Below are 18367 nucleotides of genomic sequence, written 5' to 3' on the forward strand. Positions count from 1 at the left end.
AGTCGTGGGGCCGTGTGCTGAGGCTCGGCGAGTCCTGCTCCGAGGGAGCCCCGTGCCCTCCGCCGCGGGCCTCAGGCTCGGCCTCCTGACACCCGCAGGGCCGGCCGCCGAGGCCTGGCAGGCGCTGCCCTGGCTTGGGTGCACGGCCACCTCCGTCACTGCTGGCGCTCTGTGTGTTTGAGTCTGTGCGCCCGCTGGTTAACCGCGTGCCGAGTGTTGAGTGCGTGTGTGTGTGCGTGCCCGGAACAGTCTGGGTTCCTCCTCCCTCGCGCTCACTGCTCCAGCCAGAGTTGCCGGCCACGCTGGTCACGGGTCTGGAGCACGCGTGTCTGCCTGTGTGTCTCACCGTGCCAGCCCGCCCCTGCTGGGGTGCGTGGGGCCCCTCTGCCCTGCTGGCCGAGTGCTCATTGCGAGAGGTGGAGTTTGCTGGATCTGCACGCAGACGCGCACGTGGGTTCTTCCTGTGTCCAGTGGCGGCGTCAGTTATGCTCATCGCTTCTCGTGTGGCCCCAGCCTGGCGTCCGTGGGACATCCTCCACCCTCGGCGCTGCTGGCCCCTGCAGTGTCTGGAGGCACTGGGCCGCAGCACTGGGCTCTGTCCCTGGCTTTGGCGTCAGCGGTGGAAGCCTCGTGGATTCGGGGTCCCCTCTCCTGGAGACGAACGGTGGGGGTCGTTTCAGGGGACTTCACCAGAGGCCGCCTGATCCCAGGCTTGTCCTCGTGGAGCTGTGTGACCTTAGGGCTTCCTGTACCTTCTCGATTCAGTCTCGATCTGTCCGTGTCCAGCTGCTCCTAGTGTCCACCCCCAGTCATTCAGGTCCCCCCCCTCCTCTCCCTCCCCCTCTCCTCTTCCCTCCCCCTCCTTCTCTCTCCCCCTCTCCCCCTCCTCTCCCTTTCCCTCCCTCTCTCCCTCTCCCTCTCCCCCTCTCCCTCCCCCTCTCCCCCTCCTCTTCCTTTCCCTCTCTCTCCCCCCCTCCCCCCTCTCCTCCCCCTCTCTCCCCCTCCTCTCTCTCCCTCTCTCCATCCTCTCCCTTTCCCTCCTCTTTCTCCCCCTCTCCCCCCTCTCCCCCCTCTCCCCCTCTCTCCCTCTCCTCCTCCTCTCTCCCCCTCTCTCCCCCTCTCCCCACTCTCCCCCTCCTCTCTATCCCTCCCCCTCTCTCCCCCTCCTCTCTCTCTCCCTCTCCCTCCCTCTCTCCCCCTCTCCCCCTCTCTCCCTCTCTACGGCCCCCCCCCATCGCCCTGCCCTTCGCGTAACTGACCCTTTTAGCACTGTTCGTCTCCACCTCCTCAGGGTCTGCACACTCTTCTCCCTTTCACTCTGAGTCCAGGTTCTCCCTTGGGGACGGTGCAGTCCCCACGCCCGCTCTGCCGGCTTCCCCAGTGCCCCGCATCTGTCTCCAGTCTCCTGGCTGCCAGGGGCCCAGGCCCCGCCCCGCCCCAACGCAGCTGGGTTCACCGGGATCTGCAGGGCCAAGGGCTGGCCGCTGCTCGGCTGCCGCACCCCAGGGCGGTGTTGCTGGGTGGGGTCCTCGGTGCACAGTGAAGGGACCTCAGACGCCTGCACGCCCCTCTGTCCTGTCACCCTGGTGTCCACCGGCGCTCAGTGTCCACCGTGTGCCCGCGCTTGTCCCGTGCCCGCCGTGCGGTGCTGCCCCGCGTCAACGACACACATTCTTTGTCTTTTTGCCAGAAACTGGGTCCTCTGCAGAGCCTGGTTGGCCGCATTGGGAGCCAGGCCCCTGGGGGCAGCGGCTGTCCCCTTCGGTGGGACCGCGGGGCGTGGCCGCATGCCAAGCCCTCCGAGGGGAGCCAGCACGGCCTCCCCACTGCCCCGGGGCGCTCTCCTGCACCTGTGCAGTGGGCACTGATCCCCGCCTGGGGGGAGGGGCGGTCACTCCTGGCCACCTCTAAGCATGAACTCCACACGCCCCCCCACCCCCCCACCCTTGCTCACACCCCGTGGGCCGTGGTTAGGTGCAGCGGGAGCACCTGCGTCCCCTGGAGCCGTGAGCCCCCAGACGGAAGGTCTGAGTCTGCGCCTTCAGATAAAATGAAATTACACGGAGGCTCCTGGACGCGGGGTGGCCGGTCCCAGCACCCGTCCCGCTGTCGTTCTCCCGCGGGGACAGCGAGAGCCCCCAGCGGCTGCAGACCTCGTGAGTGCCCTTTGCTGGGGTCGTGCGTCCACATCTTTGCCCTCCGCTGCTGGTGCGGCCGATCAGACCTGGCCTGGCCTGGGTGATGTGGGGCAGACTGGGGGTGAGCCAGAGACTGGCTGTCTCCTGCCGGGGGCGGGGGCGGGCTCCTTGTGGCCTGGGCAGGCAGAGGGGCAGGGCCAGTCCCAGCAGAGGGTCCTTCTGGGTCCCAAGGCCCCGGCACCCTGACCTCTGCCCATGACGCCGGCCGCTGGCCGTGCCAAGGGGCGGAGCTGAGGAGGGGCAGGTGCCCTGGCAGCCTGCAGGGGCCGGCACTGGGGGCAGCGGGAGTGTGCTGGGTGGGAAGCAGCCTCTTGTCCCATTGCTGGGGGGGGCTGCAAGTCGGGGGGGCACCAGCCGGCAGGGGCGGGCCCTGTGGGTGGGCAGAGGCTGCGCGGCAGGCTCAGGGTCCATGGGAGGCAGGGCTGGCAGGAGCAAGGGCCCGAGGGGGCACTGGTGCCCTAGCCCAGAGAGCCCAGCTGGGCGGCGCCGGGGATACGAGCTACAGCCTCTGTGGAGGAGACGGGGTCAGCTACAGACCGAAGCCAGCTTTATGTCTTCCTGTAAATCAAGAGTCCAGGCTGTTGAGGAGGCTCCAGGGTGCCATGGGGACCTTGTCTCTGTGTCTAGCGTGAGGCTCCTGTCCCCCAAGGCTACCTCATGGCCCAGGGTGGCTGCCGAGGCTCCAGCCAGCAGCAGGTCTACGGAAGGAAAGAGGGGTCACTTCCCACAGGGGTCCTTCCTGGGGTCCGTCTCCCAGTGCAGACCCCCCCCCATCAGCCAGCTGCCCACTGCCCAGGCAGGAAATGCAGTCTTCTGTCTCAGGAAGTGCCCAGTTCTGGTCCTCCCAGTCCCCAGGGAGAAGGAGGACAGCCAGGTCAGGTCCGTAGGAGGGGACAGAGGACCGGTCTTAGCTGCCTCTGAAAGCCCCACCCTTTAGAAAGACCTGCCCCCACCCACTGTCCCTGCGCCAGCCTGGGCCTGGGGGGGGGTCCCTGTGAGCTCGCGCCTGCCCCCCTCCAGGTGACCAGGAGGAGGTGGGTACAGCCGCGGGAGGACCAGGTCTCCTGACCCCCGGCTCCCGGCAGCTGGGGCACCTTGGCAGGACAGGGCCTCCAGGACAGCTGGGGATGAGCAAGGGGTCGGCTGCAGAGTGGGCGCAGAGTCCCGGGCTTCTGTGGGACCGCAGGTGCTGGGGGGGGGGGCACGTGGGGCTGGCTCTGCAAGGAGGCTGCTATGGGGATGGGGGACAGGGACAGCGGGGCCTGGACGAAGCGCAGCCACCCCCCCACACCCTGGCAGGGAGGGGCAGGGGCGGAGGGAGGGTGCGGACCTGAGGCTCTGCAGGCGCAGGTGGGGCCGCAGCCCGCGGTGGGGCGGGGGCTGAGCTGCCAGTGGGCCTGGGAGCAGCCACTCTCCAGAGTGGCCAGGCGGCCGAGTGCTGGCCAGGGAGGTGTGAGCAGCCCTAGGGGAGGCTGCGCTCCCTGCCCGCCTGCTGCCTGGAAGGAGGAGGCGGTGGCTGGAGCCCTGGCGTCCACCTGGCTTCCGGAGGGGGCGGAGCAGGCCCCGCAGGCAGCCCGGGCTCCTTCCGACATGCTCTGACCTGCAGCCACACCCACTCCCGTCCGGACGCAGGGCGCAGGGCACCCGGCTGCGGGCCAGGGGAGACAGGCGCAGCCTCTGCGTGTGGGCTCAGGGTCCCTGGGCAGGGGAGCAGTGCTTGTCTGGCCTCCTGCCTTGGGGGCGTGGCCCCACTCCCAGGAGGCTCCACCCACCAGACCATTCTGGGATAGAGCCCTGTCTGGGCCGAGGTACAGACACCGACACCAAAGGAGGCAGGCGGGGGGGGGGGGGGGGGGCCGGCGGAGCAGGGCCAAGCTCCAGGCCGGTGGGGACTGAGGACCCCGTGGGAGTGCAGGGGGCAAGTGGGGGCCAGAATGGGGCCGCCCAGGGAGCTCCACATGGCAGGCACAGGTGTGCAGCAGAGGCTGGCGAGGCCAGAGAAGGGCAGGATGCAGCCGCCCTGGCTCGTGGGCGTATCCCCAGCCCCAGCTGAAGGGGCCTGCAGAGGAGGGGGAGGTGGCAGGTGGGGAGGCCACGCCCAGCCCCCCCAGCCCCACCCAGGCCCCAGATGGAGCCCACCCCTGCGACCGAGGTTGGTGATCAAGACTCGGAGGATCCGTGGCCCCTGCGGTGGTCGTGCATGGCCACGTGGTCTTGGTCAGTAAGGGCAGGGAGGGAGAGGCCAGGGTGGGCTTGGCCAGAAACTTCTCTGCACTGCGCAGCCTGCCCGCAGGCAGGACCCCAGCGCAGCAGGTCCCGGCAGGTGCCCGCTGGGCTCACAAGGGGGGCACAGGGGGCGCTGCTCCCAGATCCCGTCTGGCTGCAGTGCAGGCTGTGGCTTCCCGGGGTGCAGCCCCAGCCAGGACAAGGCAGACCCACAGCACGGAGGACTGCACCTGCTCTGCTTCCGGAACCTTCTAGCCCAGCCACCTGCAACGTGGAGACCCCAACCAGAGCGGCCAGACCAGGTGTGGCCCCGCCCTCCTGCCAGTGCTGGCCGCACTGCTGGCCACGCGGCCAGGTGTGGAACCCCGGGGCCCTGGCAGGTGGTGTCCTCCTGACGAGGCCAGCAGATGGTCGTGGTGGCCCCAGCTGCCTCTGCTCCCTGAGAGCCCTGTCCACTGGCCGCGGCAGGGCGGCTACGACCCGGACTCCAGGGATGGACGGGGAGGCTACGGGTGCCGGCAGGGCGCATCGGCTCCCCTGCACCGCTCCAGTCCTACGGGGCTCAGGGCCTTCCCGGGTCCGCGGTGCAGCCCGATCAGGCGCAGCTGCCTGCCCGCTGCTCTCCCGCGTCCCAGGACCCCACGTAGGGGGCCGGGCCCGGAGCGATCCGAGCAGGGTGGCCGCGCTGGGAGGGAGCCGTGGACGCGGAGCCGGACTCCCGGGGCTTGTGGGACCGCGGTTCGCCCTCTGCTCCACAGGGAGACGGCTGGAACCCCATCCTCGCCGGCGACGCTGCGCCCAGCGCCCCAGCCAGCCGCTCCCAGGGCGCGTGCGCAAGGCCGAGTTCCCGCCCGGGACCCCAGGCCCGAGCCCCCCCAACCAGGACGTACGACGGCGCGGGAGCCCGGGAGGCGCGGGACGCGGTCGCCTGCGTTTATTAACCGAGTGAGGCTGGGCGAGGTGCGTGGGCGCCGCCCGCGCGCGCAGTCCGTCGGTGCCGGAGGAAACCCCGCGGCGTCTTCTTGGTCCGCGGTCGGCCTCGGGGAGCGGTCCTGGGCCGCGGCGTGGCCGGCGCCCGCGCTCAGAGGTGCGGCGCGTAGAAGGCGGGCGCGCCGTACGTCTGCGAGCCCAGCACGAAGGGCGAGAGCACGGCGGGGCTGGACAGGAAGGGCAGCTGCGCGGCGCACACGAGGCCGCCCGGGCCGTGCGCCGGGTACCCGGCCGGGCCGTGCATGGCGAGCGGCGCGCCCATGGGCGGCGACGGGCTGAGCGGGCTGAGGCCGCCGGGCAGCCCCGTGCCGGGGCCCGCGCCGGGGCCCGCGCCCCCGCCGCCGCCGGTCGGCGCGCTGGTGTCAGCACCCGGGTTCTGCTTCTTCCACTTGGTCCGGCGGTTCTGGAACCAGATCTTGACCTGCGTCTCGGTGAGGCTCAGAGACAGCGCCAGGTTGAGGCGCTCGCACACCGACAGGTAGCGCGTGGCCTTGAACTTGTTCTCCAGCGCCACGAGCTGCTCGTAGGTGAAGGCGGTGCGCGCGCGCCGCGGCTTCCCGGACTTGGAGTCGGAGCCCGTGCGCTTCCGCTTGGGCTTGGCGGCCGCTGCGCCCTGCGCGCCGCTCCCGCCGCCGCCGCCGCCACCGCCCGCTGCCGCCGTCCCCGGCGGGCCCGGGGCTCCGGGCGAGCTCCCGCGGGGTCCAGGGGCCGCCGCCTCGTCGCCGGCGCCGGGAGGCGCCTCGGCCTCGGCCGGGCAGCCCGACCCGCGGGCCCCGAGGCCGCCGCCGCCGCCGCCCCGCGCCTGCTCCGCGCCCGCTTCGGGCGCCACGCCCTCGGTGTCGTCGGCGTCGTCGGCGTCCGGCGCCTCATCCCCGCTGTCCGCGCTCGGGCTGTGGCCGTCGCCGCCGCAGTAGCCGTCGGCCTCAGCCTCGTCCGCCTGGCAGGGGTCGCCGGCACCTGCGGGCGGCGGACAGGGAGGACAGCACGGTTAGGCCCGGCCCCGCGCGCGGCTCCCCGGGGTTCTCCTCCCGGGTCCGCGCCCCCTTCCGGGCCTTCCTCGGCTCCTCCGCTGCCCCGCCGGCCTCCTCCTCGCTCCACTCCCGGCTCCGTCGCAGGAGCGCCCGGGCCAAGCTCCCAGTCGCGCCCGTGCGAGAGCGGGGCGGCCGCGCAAGGTTTGGCGGGCGGGCTCCGATCGATGCGCGGGGCAGATACAAACTTAATTAAACTCATCTCGCGCAATGTACAAACCAGTTAAAGGCCGTTTAATTTATCTGGGCGTATATTACCCTCCAATTACGGCGGGCGCGGGGCCAGCTAATGACCAGGCGTCGGACCGCCGGCGGGGCGGGGATGGAGCCGGCCGAGGGAAAGTGCTCCGGCCCCGGGCTCGGCCGCCGCCGACATCCGGGCCCTGGGACTCGGCCGCTGGCGGAGTCCGAGGCCCCTCGGCCGAGGCGCACGCTTCTCAGATCTCCGTTGCGCTGCCCGGGAGGCGCGTGCGGGAAGTGGCGGAGCCCCCGTTAAGGGCAGCGTCTGAGCAGCGGCTCCGGCCCTAGCCTCCCTTTCGAACCTGGAATTTGGGAGGAAGCTCCAGGGTCCCCACAGGTGGTCTCCAAGCCTCCTTGGCGCGACCCGACTGGGGCCCAGGCCCCGCGCCGGCTCCTGGAGAAGGAACCCACCTGCTCCGGACCCGGCCCGAGTCTCGCGGGGGCCGCAGGTGTTCTGGCTTCCCCCGGAGCTGTCCCCGGCGGACCGAGGGCATCTGCCATCTGCAGCCGCGGCCCGGGAACGGGGGGCCTGGCCCTGCCGGCGTCCGCAGCCGCGCTTGGGCCTGCTGGCTTCCGGCACCGGCAGCAGCCTGGGCCTCCCGCCCCGCAGGCTCGTGGTGCAGGTAGAGGTGCGGGGAGAGCGCGCGGGGCCGTCCCCGCACCTCGGCCGGCGGGAAGCTGCTCCAGCGCAGGAGTAGCCCTGGCCAGTCCATACCGCGCTCGGCTCCCCGCGCGCCCCGGGGTCGCCAAGTTGGCAGGGGAAGGGCTGGGGGGGAGGGGCGCGCCAAAAGCAATCAGGAGCGGGTCGAACGCGATCCGCGATCAATAGCGGCCCCTAATAAGTGTAATAGGTTTTAATCGAGTAATTATCCGAATTTTGACCCTATAATTTAGATGTTCGGGGGCGGTTTGCAAGGTGCTTGAAAGAGATATGCGCGCGCCGTAATGGGATATCGACCGGCCGGGGGCGCGGGCCGCCCCATTACGGCCGCTTTCCGCCGCTAAGCACATTTCCCCTTAACTGTAATCGAAGGGATTTAATTGTTTTTGCAGAGATAACCAGCGTTTTGTCACAATTAGTCTGATTTGTCCAAAAAAAAAAAAAAAGGCTAGGAGGGCGGGCGGCCGCGGGTGGGGAGGGCACAGGCCCCCGGCGCGCGGCCCTCCGTCTCGGGCACCCGCACCCTCCGAGGCCCGGACGCGCGAGGAGAGCCCCGGGCCGGCCTCGCAGCTCCGATGCCCCTGGGTCCGGCCTGGCCGAGCTCTTCCCGCAGGCCCCGCAGCCCGGGTCGGGCGAGGCGGTGGCGGGGCTGGTGCGGGCCCCGCGCTCTGCGAACTTTCCGCCGAGCGCCGGCGCGCAGCCGGGCCCAGCCCGCCCCAGGGCTCGGCGCACAATCCCCGCGGCCGGGCCCCGACCCCGCGCCGGACGCAGCGACTCACTCGGCAGCTCGGCTCCCGCGGCGGCTCCGGCTCCCCCGGCAGCGGCGAGCGCTCGGCGCTCCAGCTCCTCAGCGCGCGGAGGGCGTCCCGAGGCGGCGGGGGCCGGGGCGCACGGGGCGCATGCGGCGGGCGCCACGGGGCCCAGCAGCACGCAGCGGCGTCTCCGGCTGTTGAACTTGTTGGGGTCCAGGATGTCCAACACCGAAAAGGAAGTGGGGCGCGGGGGCGCGGCGGGCCGGGCCGCTCCGGCTCCCTCGGGCACCGCGGGCACCGTGTCGCTGGCCGCGAGCGGCGGGGCTCCGGCGCGGGGAAAGGCGGGCAGCTCGGCGCGCCCGTCCATGGCGTCCCGGGCCGCGGCGGCGGGCGCGGGCGGTGCGGGCCCCTGCCCGGGCGCGGGCGGCAGCGGCGGGAGCGGCAGCGCGGGGCCGTCCCCGGGAGCCGCCGGGCCGCTGGTGCTCATGCCGACCTCCGGCCGCTCCGGCGCCTCGGGCCCGGCCGCCTACTGGGCTCCCATCGCTGGCCCCGCGCAGGCGGCCGCAGCTCGGCCGCCGCTGCCTGGCGCTGCCTCCGCCGCCGCCTCAGGCGCCCGCCGCGCCCGGCCCGCGCATTTATGGCCGCCCCGCCGGAGGCGCCCACGCGCCCACACGCCGCACACACGTGCGCCCGCAGGCGGCCGCGGGCTCCGCTGCTCTCGTTAGCGCGCGCGCCTAATTGGCTGCGAACGGTCCCGGGCGGAGGAGGCGGGCCCCGCGCGGGACACACGGACGGACGCGCAGCCCCGAGCCCCGGCGCGGCCGGCCCGGGAATCGGGGACAGTGGCGCGGCGCTCCCGCGGGTCCGGAAGCGGCGTGCGGGCCTGCTGGCTCCCCGAGGACCGCGGGAGTCGTGGGCGCAGGGGCCGCAGAGGCCCTGGGACTCTCGGGCTGCAGGACGCGAGGAGCCGGCAGGGACCTCGGCGCGCGCGGTGCGGGGCTCGTTGGCCTCTCGAGCGGCTCCCGCGCCCTCGGCGGCTGGCGGGAGGCCTCCACGCGCGGGTTCCCCGAGTCCCTGCGGGTCTGGGGCCCGCCTGTCCGGGTCGCTGCCTCTCGGGGTCTCGAATCGCGTCTCGGGGTCTCCGCTCAGGGTGTCCGCGCCTCCATCCCCTCGCGCGCCCGCCCCTTTCGCGGCGTCAAATTGGAGCCCGGCCCGCAGTCCCCGCGGGGCGGGGCGGGGCGGGCGGCCGGGTCGCTCTTTAGAGGTGGGGTCGGGAGGGAGGGGAGGGCGGCCTTCCCGCCCCCGCCCCCGCCCCCGCCCCCGCCCCCGGAATGCGTGCGGGAAGCGCGCGCTCCCGGCGGGCGGCCTACGGAAAACCACTGCCCTGCGCTTGCTGGGGGAACGCGCCGGACGCCCCTGCCCGCGCGGGCAAAAGCAGGGCTCCCCACAGCGGCGACCCCGCGGCCTCCGTGGTGGGGGGCACCGGGTGGGAGCCCGGGGCAGCGCGCGTGCACCGGCGGCCGTGCGCGCCTCCTCCCGCCGCGGTCCCCCGAGCCCGCTCCGCGCGCAAGGACGGCCCTTGGCAATTATCGCGGGCAATGATCCTTTGGAAGCAGAAATTAAAAGTTGGGGGAAATAATGGGGACCGGTCGGCTGTGATCTGGGCCGAGCTCGGACACGCGGAGCCGCGGGGTGGTTGGGGCTGGGGGCGGCCAGGCCTGCTCGCCACCCCCCCACCACCACCGCCCCTCCGCGCGCGGCCCTGTCCCCAGATCCTAATCAGAGCCACAGCGCTGTGTCCTTCTCGGCGCGAGTTGATTATTCTTTATCTTTAAATTATAAATCACCTCCGGGGAAGGAGGGCGGGCGCTCTCCCGGCGCGGGGAGGTAATTATCTCCCTCGCGCCCCAGCTCGGCCCGGCTCCCCGCACGCCCCGGCCAAGTTTGCGGATGCGGATGCGCGCCCCAGTGCGCTCCCAGGCTCGCTCCCTCACAGCTCGTGGCTCGGTCGGGCGCTCCCGGCCTGGCCGTGGCCCCCGCTCACCGGCCCCCCCCCCCCGCGCGGGAGGGCAGACCTGAGGCCCGGCTCCCGATGCGACTCACCCACCGCAACCCCCCAAGAGCAGCAGGGTGGAAAGGTGGCCGAGTATCGGTCCGCGCTGGTCCCTAGGCGAGGCGAACGTGACCAAGCGTGCACTCAGCGTGCACTCACCGACGCCGCAGCCAGGGGGGAGCCGCCGGGCCTCGGGGTGCAGCTCGCATTGCCGAGGGACCCGTGCTGGGCTTCACAGGAGCAGCTGCGGCCACGCAGGCACAGCAGGGGACAACGCAGGGAGCTGTGCCCAGGCCAGCGTGCACAGGCCGTCGGGACGTCTGAACACCCCAGAACTGCAGGCACTTCCCCCTCCCTCCTCGGGTGGCCCTCCGCGCTCCGGGGGGGCGGGCGGATGGTGAGCTGGGGGCTGCTCCCAGGCTTGGAGCAGGCAGGGGGCACTTCCTGTGCCTTCCCAGGGGCTCCTGCACTCTGGACAAGTGCAGGGAGGGTCCGCATGTCTCTCCACCTGCCCCATGACCAGCTGGGGTTTGCTCCTCATTGCCCCTGGTGGTCGGTAGCCGCTGGTCCATGCACTCTGCCGGGGCCAGCAGCTTCCCTGTGCTTTCAGGGAGCCAGGGCAGGAGGGCAGTGGCCATGACCTAAGTGCGGGGAGGGTACCTCTGCCTGTGGCTGGCCCAGCACGTGCTCGGAGCCCCACCCACTGCAGGCCAACCAGGACGGGGGTGACCTTGGCGGTGATGGGGGATAGCGGGGGGTGGGGGGGTGATGAGGGGATGGTGGCTGGGGTGTGGGGGTGATGGGGGTTATGGTGGGGGATGGTGAGGAGGATGGTGGGGGGATGGTGAAGATGGTGGGGGGTGATGGTGGCTGGGGGGGTTCATGGTGGGTGGGGGTCTCATGACAGCTTTCAGGGTAGGAGTGGGGGTGTGGGTGGACAGTGGTGAGGGTCCAGGAAGTGGGTCCAGGAGGAGGAGGGTCTAGGGTCTGCACCCCACCCTCTCCCCAGCACAAGCATTCTGTGAACTTGGGGGGCTCGCTGGGGGTGGATTCTGTGAGACCCATGGTCAGACGGACACACACCCACAGCGCGCACCTCCTGGGGGTCCCTTGGGCGGGGCTCATGCGGGGACAAACCTGCCTTTTGTGCAGTTGCCCCCACACCACGGGGTCACCTTGCTGTGACCTGTGACCCTGCTCCAGAGAGGAGGCGGAGACCCGAGCCAGGCCCCGCCCCTGCCGCTCTCGGCCTCCGGTCCCCATCTTCGGTCCATCAGCTGGGGGCGGGCCTGCCTTTGGGGCGCAGGCTGCTGGCCCCGGGGCGCGCTCAGCACCTCGGACAGCGGACAGCGCCGGCCCTGCCTGTCCTCGGCTCTGGGACACTGGGGCGGGGCGACAGCGGGGGCGGGGGTGACCCGGGGGCAGGGGCGACGCCTGGGGGGGCAGGGGTGACAGTGGGGGCGGGGCGATGCCTGGGCAGGGGTGACAGCGGGGGGCAGGGGCGATGCCTGGGGGAGCAGGGGCGACAGCGGGGCGGGGCGACGCCTGGGCAGGGGTGACGGGGGGGGGGGGGCGGGGGCGACGCCGGGGGCGGGGGTGACAGTGGGGGCGGGGGTGACCCCGGGGCAGGGGTGACAGTGGGGGCGGGGCGACGCCTGGGGGGGCAGGGGTGACAGCGGGGGTGGGGGTGACCCCGGGGCAGGGGTGACAGCGGGGGCGGGGGTGACAGCGGGGGGGCAGGGGTGACAGCGGGGGCGGGGGTGACAGCGGGGGGGCAGGGGTGACAGCGGGGGGGCAGGGGTGACAGCGGGGGCGGGGGCGATGCCTGGGGGGGCAGGGGTGACAGTGGGGGCGGGGGCGACGCCTGGGGGGGCAGGGGTGACAGCGGGGGTGGGGGTGACCCCGGGGCAGGGGTGACAGCGGGGGCGGGGCGACGCCGGGGGCGGGGGCTGTTGTCTCGGCTCTGGGCCTGCACTTGCTCCGGGGCTTCTTCCCCTCTTCCCCAGCCCAGGAGCTCCCAGGACTCCCAGGGCGGGAACCGGGCACGCTGGGTCCTTCAGGCACAGGTCTTCCCTGCAGCACGGCCTGGGTGAGCAGGGTGGGCAGGGGCCAGGGTGCCCTCAACTCCAGCCCCTGGGGGCTTCTGCCCCCCAGGAGGTGCTGCAGGGAGCAGTCCCTCCTCCAGCTCAGGACCTGGGGTGCAGGTGTGCAGCCCACCTGGGCCCAGTCCAGCCAGGGTGTCCATGGGCAGCCCACCTGGGCCCAGTCCAGCCAGGGTGTCCATGGGCCCCACCGAGGACAGGGATGGAGGTCTGGCCCCGAGCTCCTGGCCTTGGTGGTGGTGACAGCGTGCTGCCGCAGGAGGGGTGGACAGGTGGGGGGGTGGGAGATGGTGGGAGGGTAATGGTGGGAGGACGGGGGGGTGACGGGGGGGCAGTGGAGGAATGGTGGGAAGGTGATGGGGGGATGGGGGAGGGTAATGGTGGGGGAACGGTGGGGGTGATGGGGGATGGTGGGGGGGATAGTGGGGGATAGTTGGAGGGGGATGGGAGAGATGGTGGGGTGGTGGGGGTGGTGGGGGGATGGTGAAGAGGATGGTGGGGGTGATGGGGGATGGTGGGGGAATGAGGGTGGGGGCTGGTGGGGTGATGGAGAGGATGGGGGCTGGGGGCTGATGGGCTGGGGGGTTCATGGTGGGTGGGGGTCCCATGACCCTCAGCACTGAGGGTAGGCGTGGGGGTGGGGGCGGCCAGTGGTCCGGGTCCTAGAAGTGGGTCCAGGAAGAGGAGGGCCTGGGGGCTGAGGCCCCAGGCTGAGCAGCACCACCCCCCTGCCCAGCACCACTTCTCCCCATCACTCCTGGCGCCATCCGCTGTGACCAGGGCTCTGCGTGTCCACCAGCAGGCCTGCCCACCCTCTCCCTCATGTCTGGGCCTTCCCTGCAGCCCCAGATCCACAGTTGCCCCCTCCACACCCCAGAGAGGCCGTGCTGCCCACAGCTGGGGCCCAGCTCCTCGGCCGGGAGCCCCGCCGGGGCCGGAGCAGCCTGGGTGGTGGGGAGCAGGGAGCCCCTCCATGGCCCCAGGGCAGGGCAGGCAGCGCCTCCGGCTGAGTGGGGTCTGTGCCAGGCGCCCAGTCGCCCCACAGCTCCCCTGGGGGCGGGGCCCCGCCGAGCCTGACGGCTGCGCACCCTCCCCCCTTGGTTGAGGAATTACTTATCGATCAGGAATCCAGAAGGGAAGATGTGGACCCAGTGTGGGGGCCGCACGGGGCGGGGCTCCTGTTGCTGCACCCCAGCCCCCTCCCCAAAAGACCCCTCCTCAGGTCTCCTGTGCCACCCTCACCCAGGGCGCTGGGGGCTGGGAGGGGGTCTTGGTTCCCCCAGGCCATGGCCACTGCCCCCTGCCCAGCACCACTGGCTCCTGCGGACAACACAGGTGACCCCTGCACCTGGGAGGCTGTGGGCAGCAGGACTCCGAGCTGGCCAGGCCCCTGGCTGCGTGTGTCTGTGTAACACTGGGGTGTGTCCGGGGGTGGGTGGCTGAGTGGGGTGAGCCCTTTCTCCTGTGTGCCTGCACCTCGGGTGGGGGTGCGGGCTAGCGGGGTCCCTTTGGGACTTGTGTGTGACTCCACCCTCTCTGCCTGTCCCCTGTACAGCCCCTTCTCCACCGGGAGCCCCCCCCACCTTGTAGTCCATGCCTGAGGCTGAGACCCCGCTGCCTCCTCCTGTTCCCAGCCGCCCCTCCCCTGGCTGCCCCCTCCCTCAGCCCCCCCCCCGCCCCCTCCTGCGTCCGCTGTTGCTTCTGTGCGGGGGCGGCTGTGGAGGGGAGCAAGGAGACGCGGGCGCCCCGTGCGGGCGGCGGTGGTCCCGTCCCTGCGAGGCGGCTGGGCCAGGCCCTGACCGCCGCACGACGCAGATGACGGCTAAAATTACCCGGAATCAATATTCTCACCGGGTGTCCCGCGCTGATAAGCTCTGCCAAGACAATGTCGACGATTAAAGCCGACAGCTTGAGATATTACACTATTAGTTATGCTATTTTTAATAATCTATAATATTTGGGCTATAATTAATTAATTATACGGGTCAGATAGTATCTAGGGCTGGAATGAGGTCTGAAGGACCCATTACGGCGGTAATGAGAAAGGGGGAGTCTGCTGCGGGGCAGGTGCGGGGCCGGGCGCGGCCGGGCCCCGCACAGCCCGGCATCCCTGCGCCTGCGGCGGCCGGGTCAGCAGGGGAGGGCGGCGGCCGCCCCCGCTCTGCGGTGGGAGGCACGGCCCTCCCGCATCCGCTCCCCACCTGGCCACGCAGGAGCGCCCTGTCCGGCCCCCCCGAGTCTCCACGGGCGACGGCCACGGTGGTCCCTGCCTCGGGACCGGCCCCAGCTGCCCCCGTCCCATCCATCGTCTCTGCGCAAGAAGCCTGCCCCCACCCCCGCCCATCCCGCGGCCGCCCCGGGCGAGCGGGACTGCCTCCTTCCGCCCCGCAGCGGGCCCACCGCGGGGCCTCGCGGGCGCCTGAGTCCAGGGTCCGCGGTATGCTTGCCATGCCCAGCGCTGTGGTTCTGCCGCGGGTCGGGGTGAACCCTGGTGGTCAGCGATGGGTGTGGCGCGTGCGCTCCCGCAGGTGGGCGGGGCTGCCCACGCAAACGTCCCTGCCAGGCCCTGCTCCGCCCCCGCGCCCGCGCAGCCTCGCAGCCTCGAAGGGGCAGGGACCGTGGCGCTGCTCCCAGGGCCCCGCGCTCGGGGGAAAGCCCGCAGCGAGGTCAGGTCCACGGGAAGCGGCGCCCAGCGCGGTTCCCCAGGGGGGCCAGCGAACCAGCCCCTGGCCCGGTCCTCCCGGCCGCGCGCTGCTTACCTGGAGGAGTCCTGGCCGAACAGCGCGCGAGGTCAGCGGAGGTCTCGCGGCAGCCAGGAGCGCTGGAAGCCGCAGCCTGGCCGCCGGGACCCCCCATGGGGAAGACCTGGGCACCGCGGAGGAAGCCTGGAGAGCGGCCGCCTCCTCGCAGGCGCCCCCGCGCTTCCCCAAACCTGGGCCATCTCCCCGTGGAAGCCGGGTCCGGCCCTCCACTCGTGGTGCTGCTATGAATTTCATCTTTTAAATTTCATCGCATTGATTCTCTGTTTGTAATTCCATTTATCTCTGCTTTAAAAAATTAGAGAGCACTCCCACCTGCGGGTTCACTCCCCCAAACCTGGGAGCCAGGGGCTTCCTCCAGGTCCCATGTGGGCCAAGCACCTGGGCTGGGTCCTCTGTCCGCGGCGTCAGCAGGGAGCAGCCAGGGCCCCCGCGCTCCAGCTCGGGGCGCTGGTGGCCAGCAGCGGCTTAGCGGCCGGAGTCCCCTCGCTTAGTGAGGCTGATTGATTTGTGGGGTCAGTGGTGGGAATTGGTAATCGTTGCCAAAATCCATTATTTCGCAGGGGTTGACGAGCGATGACTCCCTAATCCGTTATTTCCTCATTAATTCATCAGCAGGAATTACGGAGGGGGGGTTCTGCCCCCACCGCGCTCAGTGCTCCTGTCCCGGGACTCCCGCGGGCCCCTAGCCCCAGGTGGGGGTCAGCCGGGCGGCAGCAGCCCACGGAGTCACTGCTCTCGCAGGGGTCGCCCAGCCCGCTGCCCACCCTGTGAACCAAGTCCACCTTGGAAACGCCCTAGCCCGGCCCAGGGAGCCTGGACACTGGTGGCAGTGACCACGCCCGGCTTCGCCTTGGCAGTGTGCAGAGGAGAAGCACTTATCTGAAAGGCAGAACCACAGAGGGAGGGAGCGATGAGAGGTCTTCCATCCGCTGCTTCACTCCCCACATGACTGCAGCGGCTGGGACTGGGACTGGGCCAGGCAGAAGCCAGGAGGGGAGCTCCATCAGGGTCTCCCAGGTGGGTGCAGGGGTCCTAGGACCTGGGCCTTCATCCTCTTGCTTTCCTGGGCCGTAGCAGGGAGCTGGAGCAGAAGTGGAGCAGCTGGGACTCGAACCAGTGCCCATATGGGATGCAGGTGCTGCAGACAGAGGGTTAGCCCACTATGGCACAGCACTGGCCCCAAGAATCCAGAGATTTTATTATTTTCTTTTTATTTTTTTAATTTTTTTTGACAGGCAGAGTGGACAGTGAGAGAGACAGAGAGAAAGGTCTTCCTTTTGCCGTTGGTTCACCCTCCAATGGCCACTGTGGCCGGCGCACCGCGCTGATCCGATGGCAGGAGCCAGGTACTTCTCCTGGTCTCCCATGGGGTGCAGGGCCCAAGTACCTGGGCCATCCTCCACTGCACTCCCTGGCCACAGCAGAGAGCTGGCCTGGAAGAGGGGCAACCGGGACAGAATCCAGCGCCCCAACCGGGACTGGAACTTGGTGTGCCGGCACCACAAGGCGGAGGATTAGCCTAGTGAGCCGCGGCGCTGGCCCTATTTTTATTTTTATTTTTTTTTAAGATTTATTTATTTGAAAGTCAGAATTATGCAGAGAGAGGAGAGGCAGAGAGAAAAAGAGAGAGGTCTGCCATCCAATGGTTCACTCCCCAGATGGCTATAACAGCTGGAGCTGCGCCGATCCGAAGCCAGGAGCCAGGAGCTTCTTCCAGATCACCCACGCAGGTGCAGGGGACCAGGACTTGGGCCATCTCCCACGGCTTTCCCAGGCCATAGCAGAGAGCAGGATGGGAAGTGGAGCAGCCGGGACTCAAACTGGTGCCCCTATGGGATGCCTGCGCTTTAGGCCAGGGCGTTAACCCACTGCGCCACAGCGCTGATCCCAAACCCAGAGATTCTAAAGATGGACTTCTCGACAGCTCACACCGCTCAGCGTCCCCTGTGTAAAGTGGGCACTCCGAGCACTGCTGAGCCCACTGGTCACTCCAGAAGGGAGCCATGGTCCCCGCCCTCGTGTCCTCCCAGTCCCCAGGCCCTGCTGGGCCTGGGCGCTTCCACGGGGGAGCTGTGCGTCTGTGCCACGGGGTACCTCCTGCAGGGGGCCCTGTGAGCGTGCTGGCCACACTGCCACCCCCACAGCTGTGCATGTCCGCCAGTGGACAGGGCCTCCGTGTCCCCTGGGCACCTGTGATCCTCACCGGCTGGAGCTCTGGCCCCAGCTGCGCTGGCCCAGCCCTGGCTGCTGTGGTGGCTGAGATGGGGGCAGCAGCCAAGGCCCTGGCTGGGATGCTGCTCAGGGGGCTTCGCCACCGCCTTGCCCGAGCAAGAGGGGACATTATCCTGAGAGTGCCATGAGCAGGCTGTCCTGGGGACAGGGGACATGGGGACAGGGGACACAGGGACATGGACACAGGGACATGGACACAGGGACAGGAGACACAGGACACAGGGACCAGGACAGGAGAGACAGGGACACAGGACAGGGGACACAGGACAGGGGACACAGGGACACAGGACACAGGGACATGGACACAGGGACATGGACACAGGGACAGGAGACACAGGACACAGGGACCAGGACAGGAGAGACAGGGACACAGGACAGGGGACACAGGATGGGACACAGGGACACAGGGACACAGGACAGGGGACACAGGGACACAGGGACATAGGACAGGGGACAGGGGACAGAGGGACCGGGGACAGGGGACACAGGGACCGGGGACAGGGGACACAGGACAGGGGACACAGGGACCGAGGACAGGGGACACAGGGACTGAGGACAGGGGACACAGGGACACAGGGACATAGGACAGGGGACACAGGACAGGGGACAGGGGACACAGGGACCAGGACAGGGGACACAGGGACACAGGACAGGGGACACAGGGACCAGGACAGGGGACACAGGGACACAGGACAGGGGATACAGTGATACCGGGCAATGGTGGGCCCCCTCAGGGGCCAGGGCAGGCCCTGGAAGCCCCTGACTGAGCCCCAGCAAGGCAGTGGCAGGGTCCAGAGGCTGCAGGATGGTGGCCCAGGGTGCTGCCAGGGGCACTGTGGCGTGCTGGGGTGTGTAGGCGGTGGGCAGTGAGTGGTGGGCATGGTGGGGGGGGTGCCGGGGTGTGCAGTGAGTGGTGGGCATGGTGGGGGGTGCCGGGGTGTGCAGGCGGTGGGCAGTGAGTGGTGGGCATGGTGGGGGGTGCCGGGGTGGGCAGTGAGTGGTGGGCATGGTGGGGGTGCCGGGGTGTGCAGGCGGTGGGCAGTGAGTGGTGGGCATGGTGGGGGGGTGCCGGGGGGTGCAGTGAGTGGTGGGCATGGTGGGGGGTGCCGGGGTGGGCAGTGAG

At 70.4% G+C, this 18367-nt stretch overlaps 1 protein-coding gene across 1 annotated transcript; it reads right to left on the reverse strand.

Moving 5' to 3' along the window:
- Positions 1 to 5350: 5350 nt before the first annotated feature.
- On the reverse strand, positions 5351 to 8582 carry NKX1-1 (NK1 homeobox 1). Its single transcript, XM_051841570.2, has 2 exons — positions 8123 to 8582; positions 5351 to 6371 (listed from the first exon to the last, which is right to left on the reverse strand). Exons 1-2 carry the CDS (start codon positions 8580 to 8582, stop codon positions 5506 to 5508), a joined length of 1326 nt encoding a protein of 441 aa, XP_051697530.1. The 3' UTR covers positions 5351 to 5505.
- Between the last annotated feature and the right edge of the window lie 9785 nt (positions 8583 to 18367).

This window comes from Oryctolagus cuniculus, chromosome 2 (assembly GCF_964237555.1).
Source record: "Oryctolagus cuniculus chromosome 2, mOryCun1.1, whole genome shotgun sequence".
Lineage (NCBI taxonomy): Eukaryota > Metazoa > Chordata > Mammalia > Lagomorpha > Leporidae > Oryctolagus > Oryctolagus cuniculus.

What these genes read in the sequence shown, in the direction of transcription:
- NKX1-1 (XM_051841570.2), bottom strand. Translation starts at nt 8,582, where the DNA reads ATGAGCACCAGCGGCCCGGCGGCTCCCGGGGACGGCCCCGCGCTGCCG. An exon ending in CGCGGGAGCCGAGCTGCCGA is followed by an intron (nt 6,372 to 8,122) that starts GTGAGTCGCTGC and finishes CGCCGCCCGCAG; the next exon opens with GTGCCGGCGACCCCTGCCAG.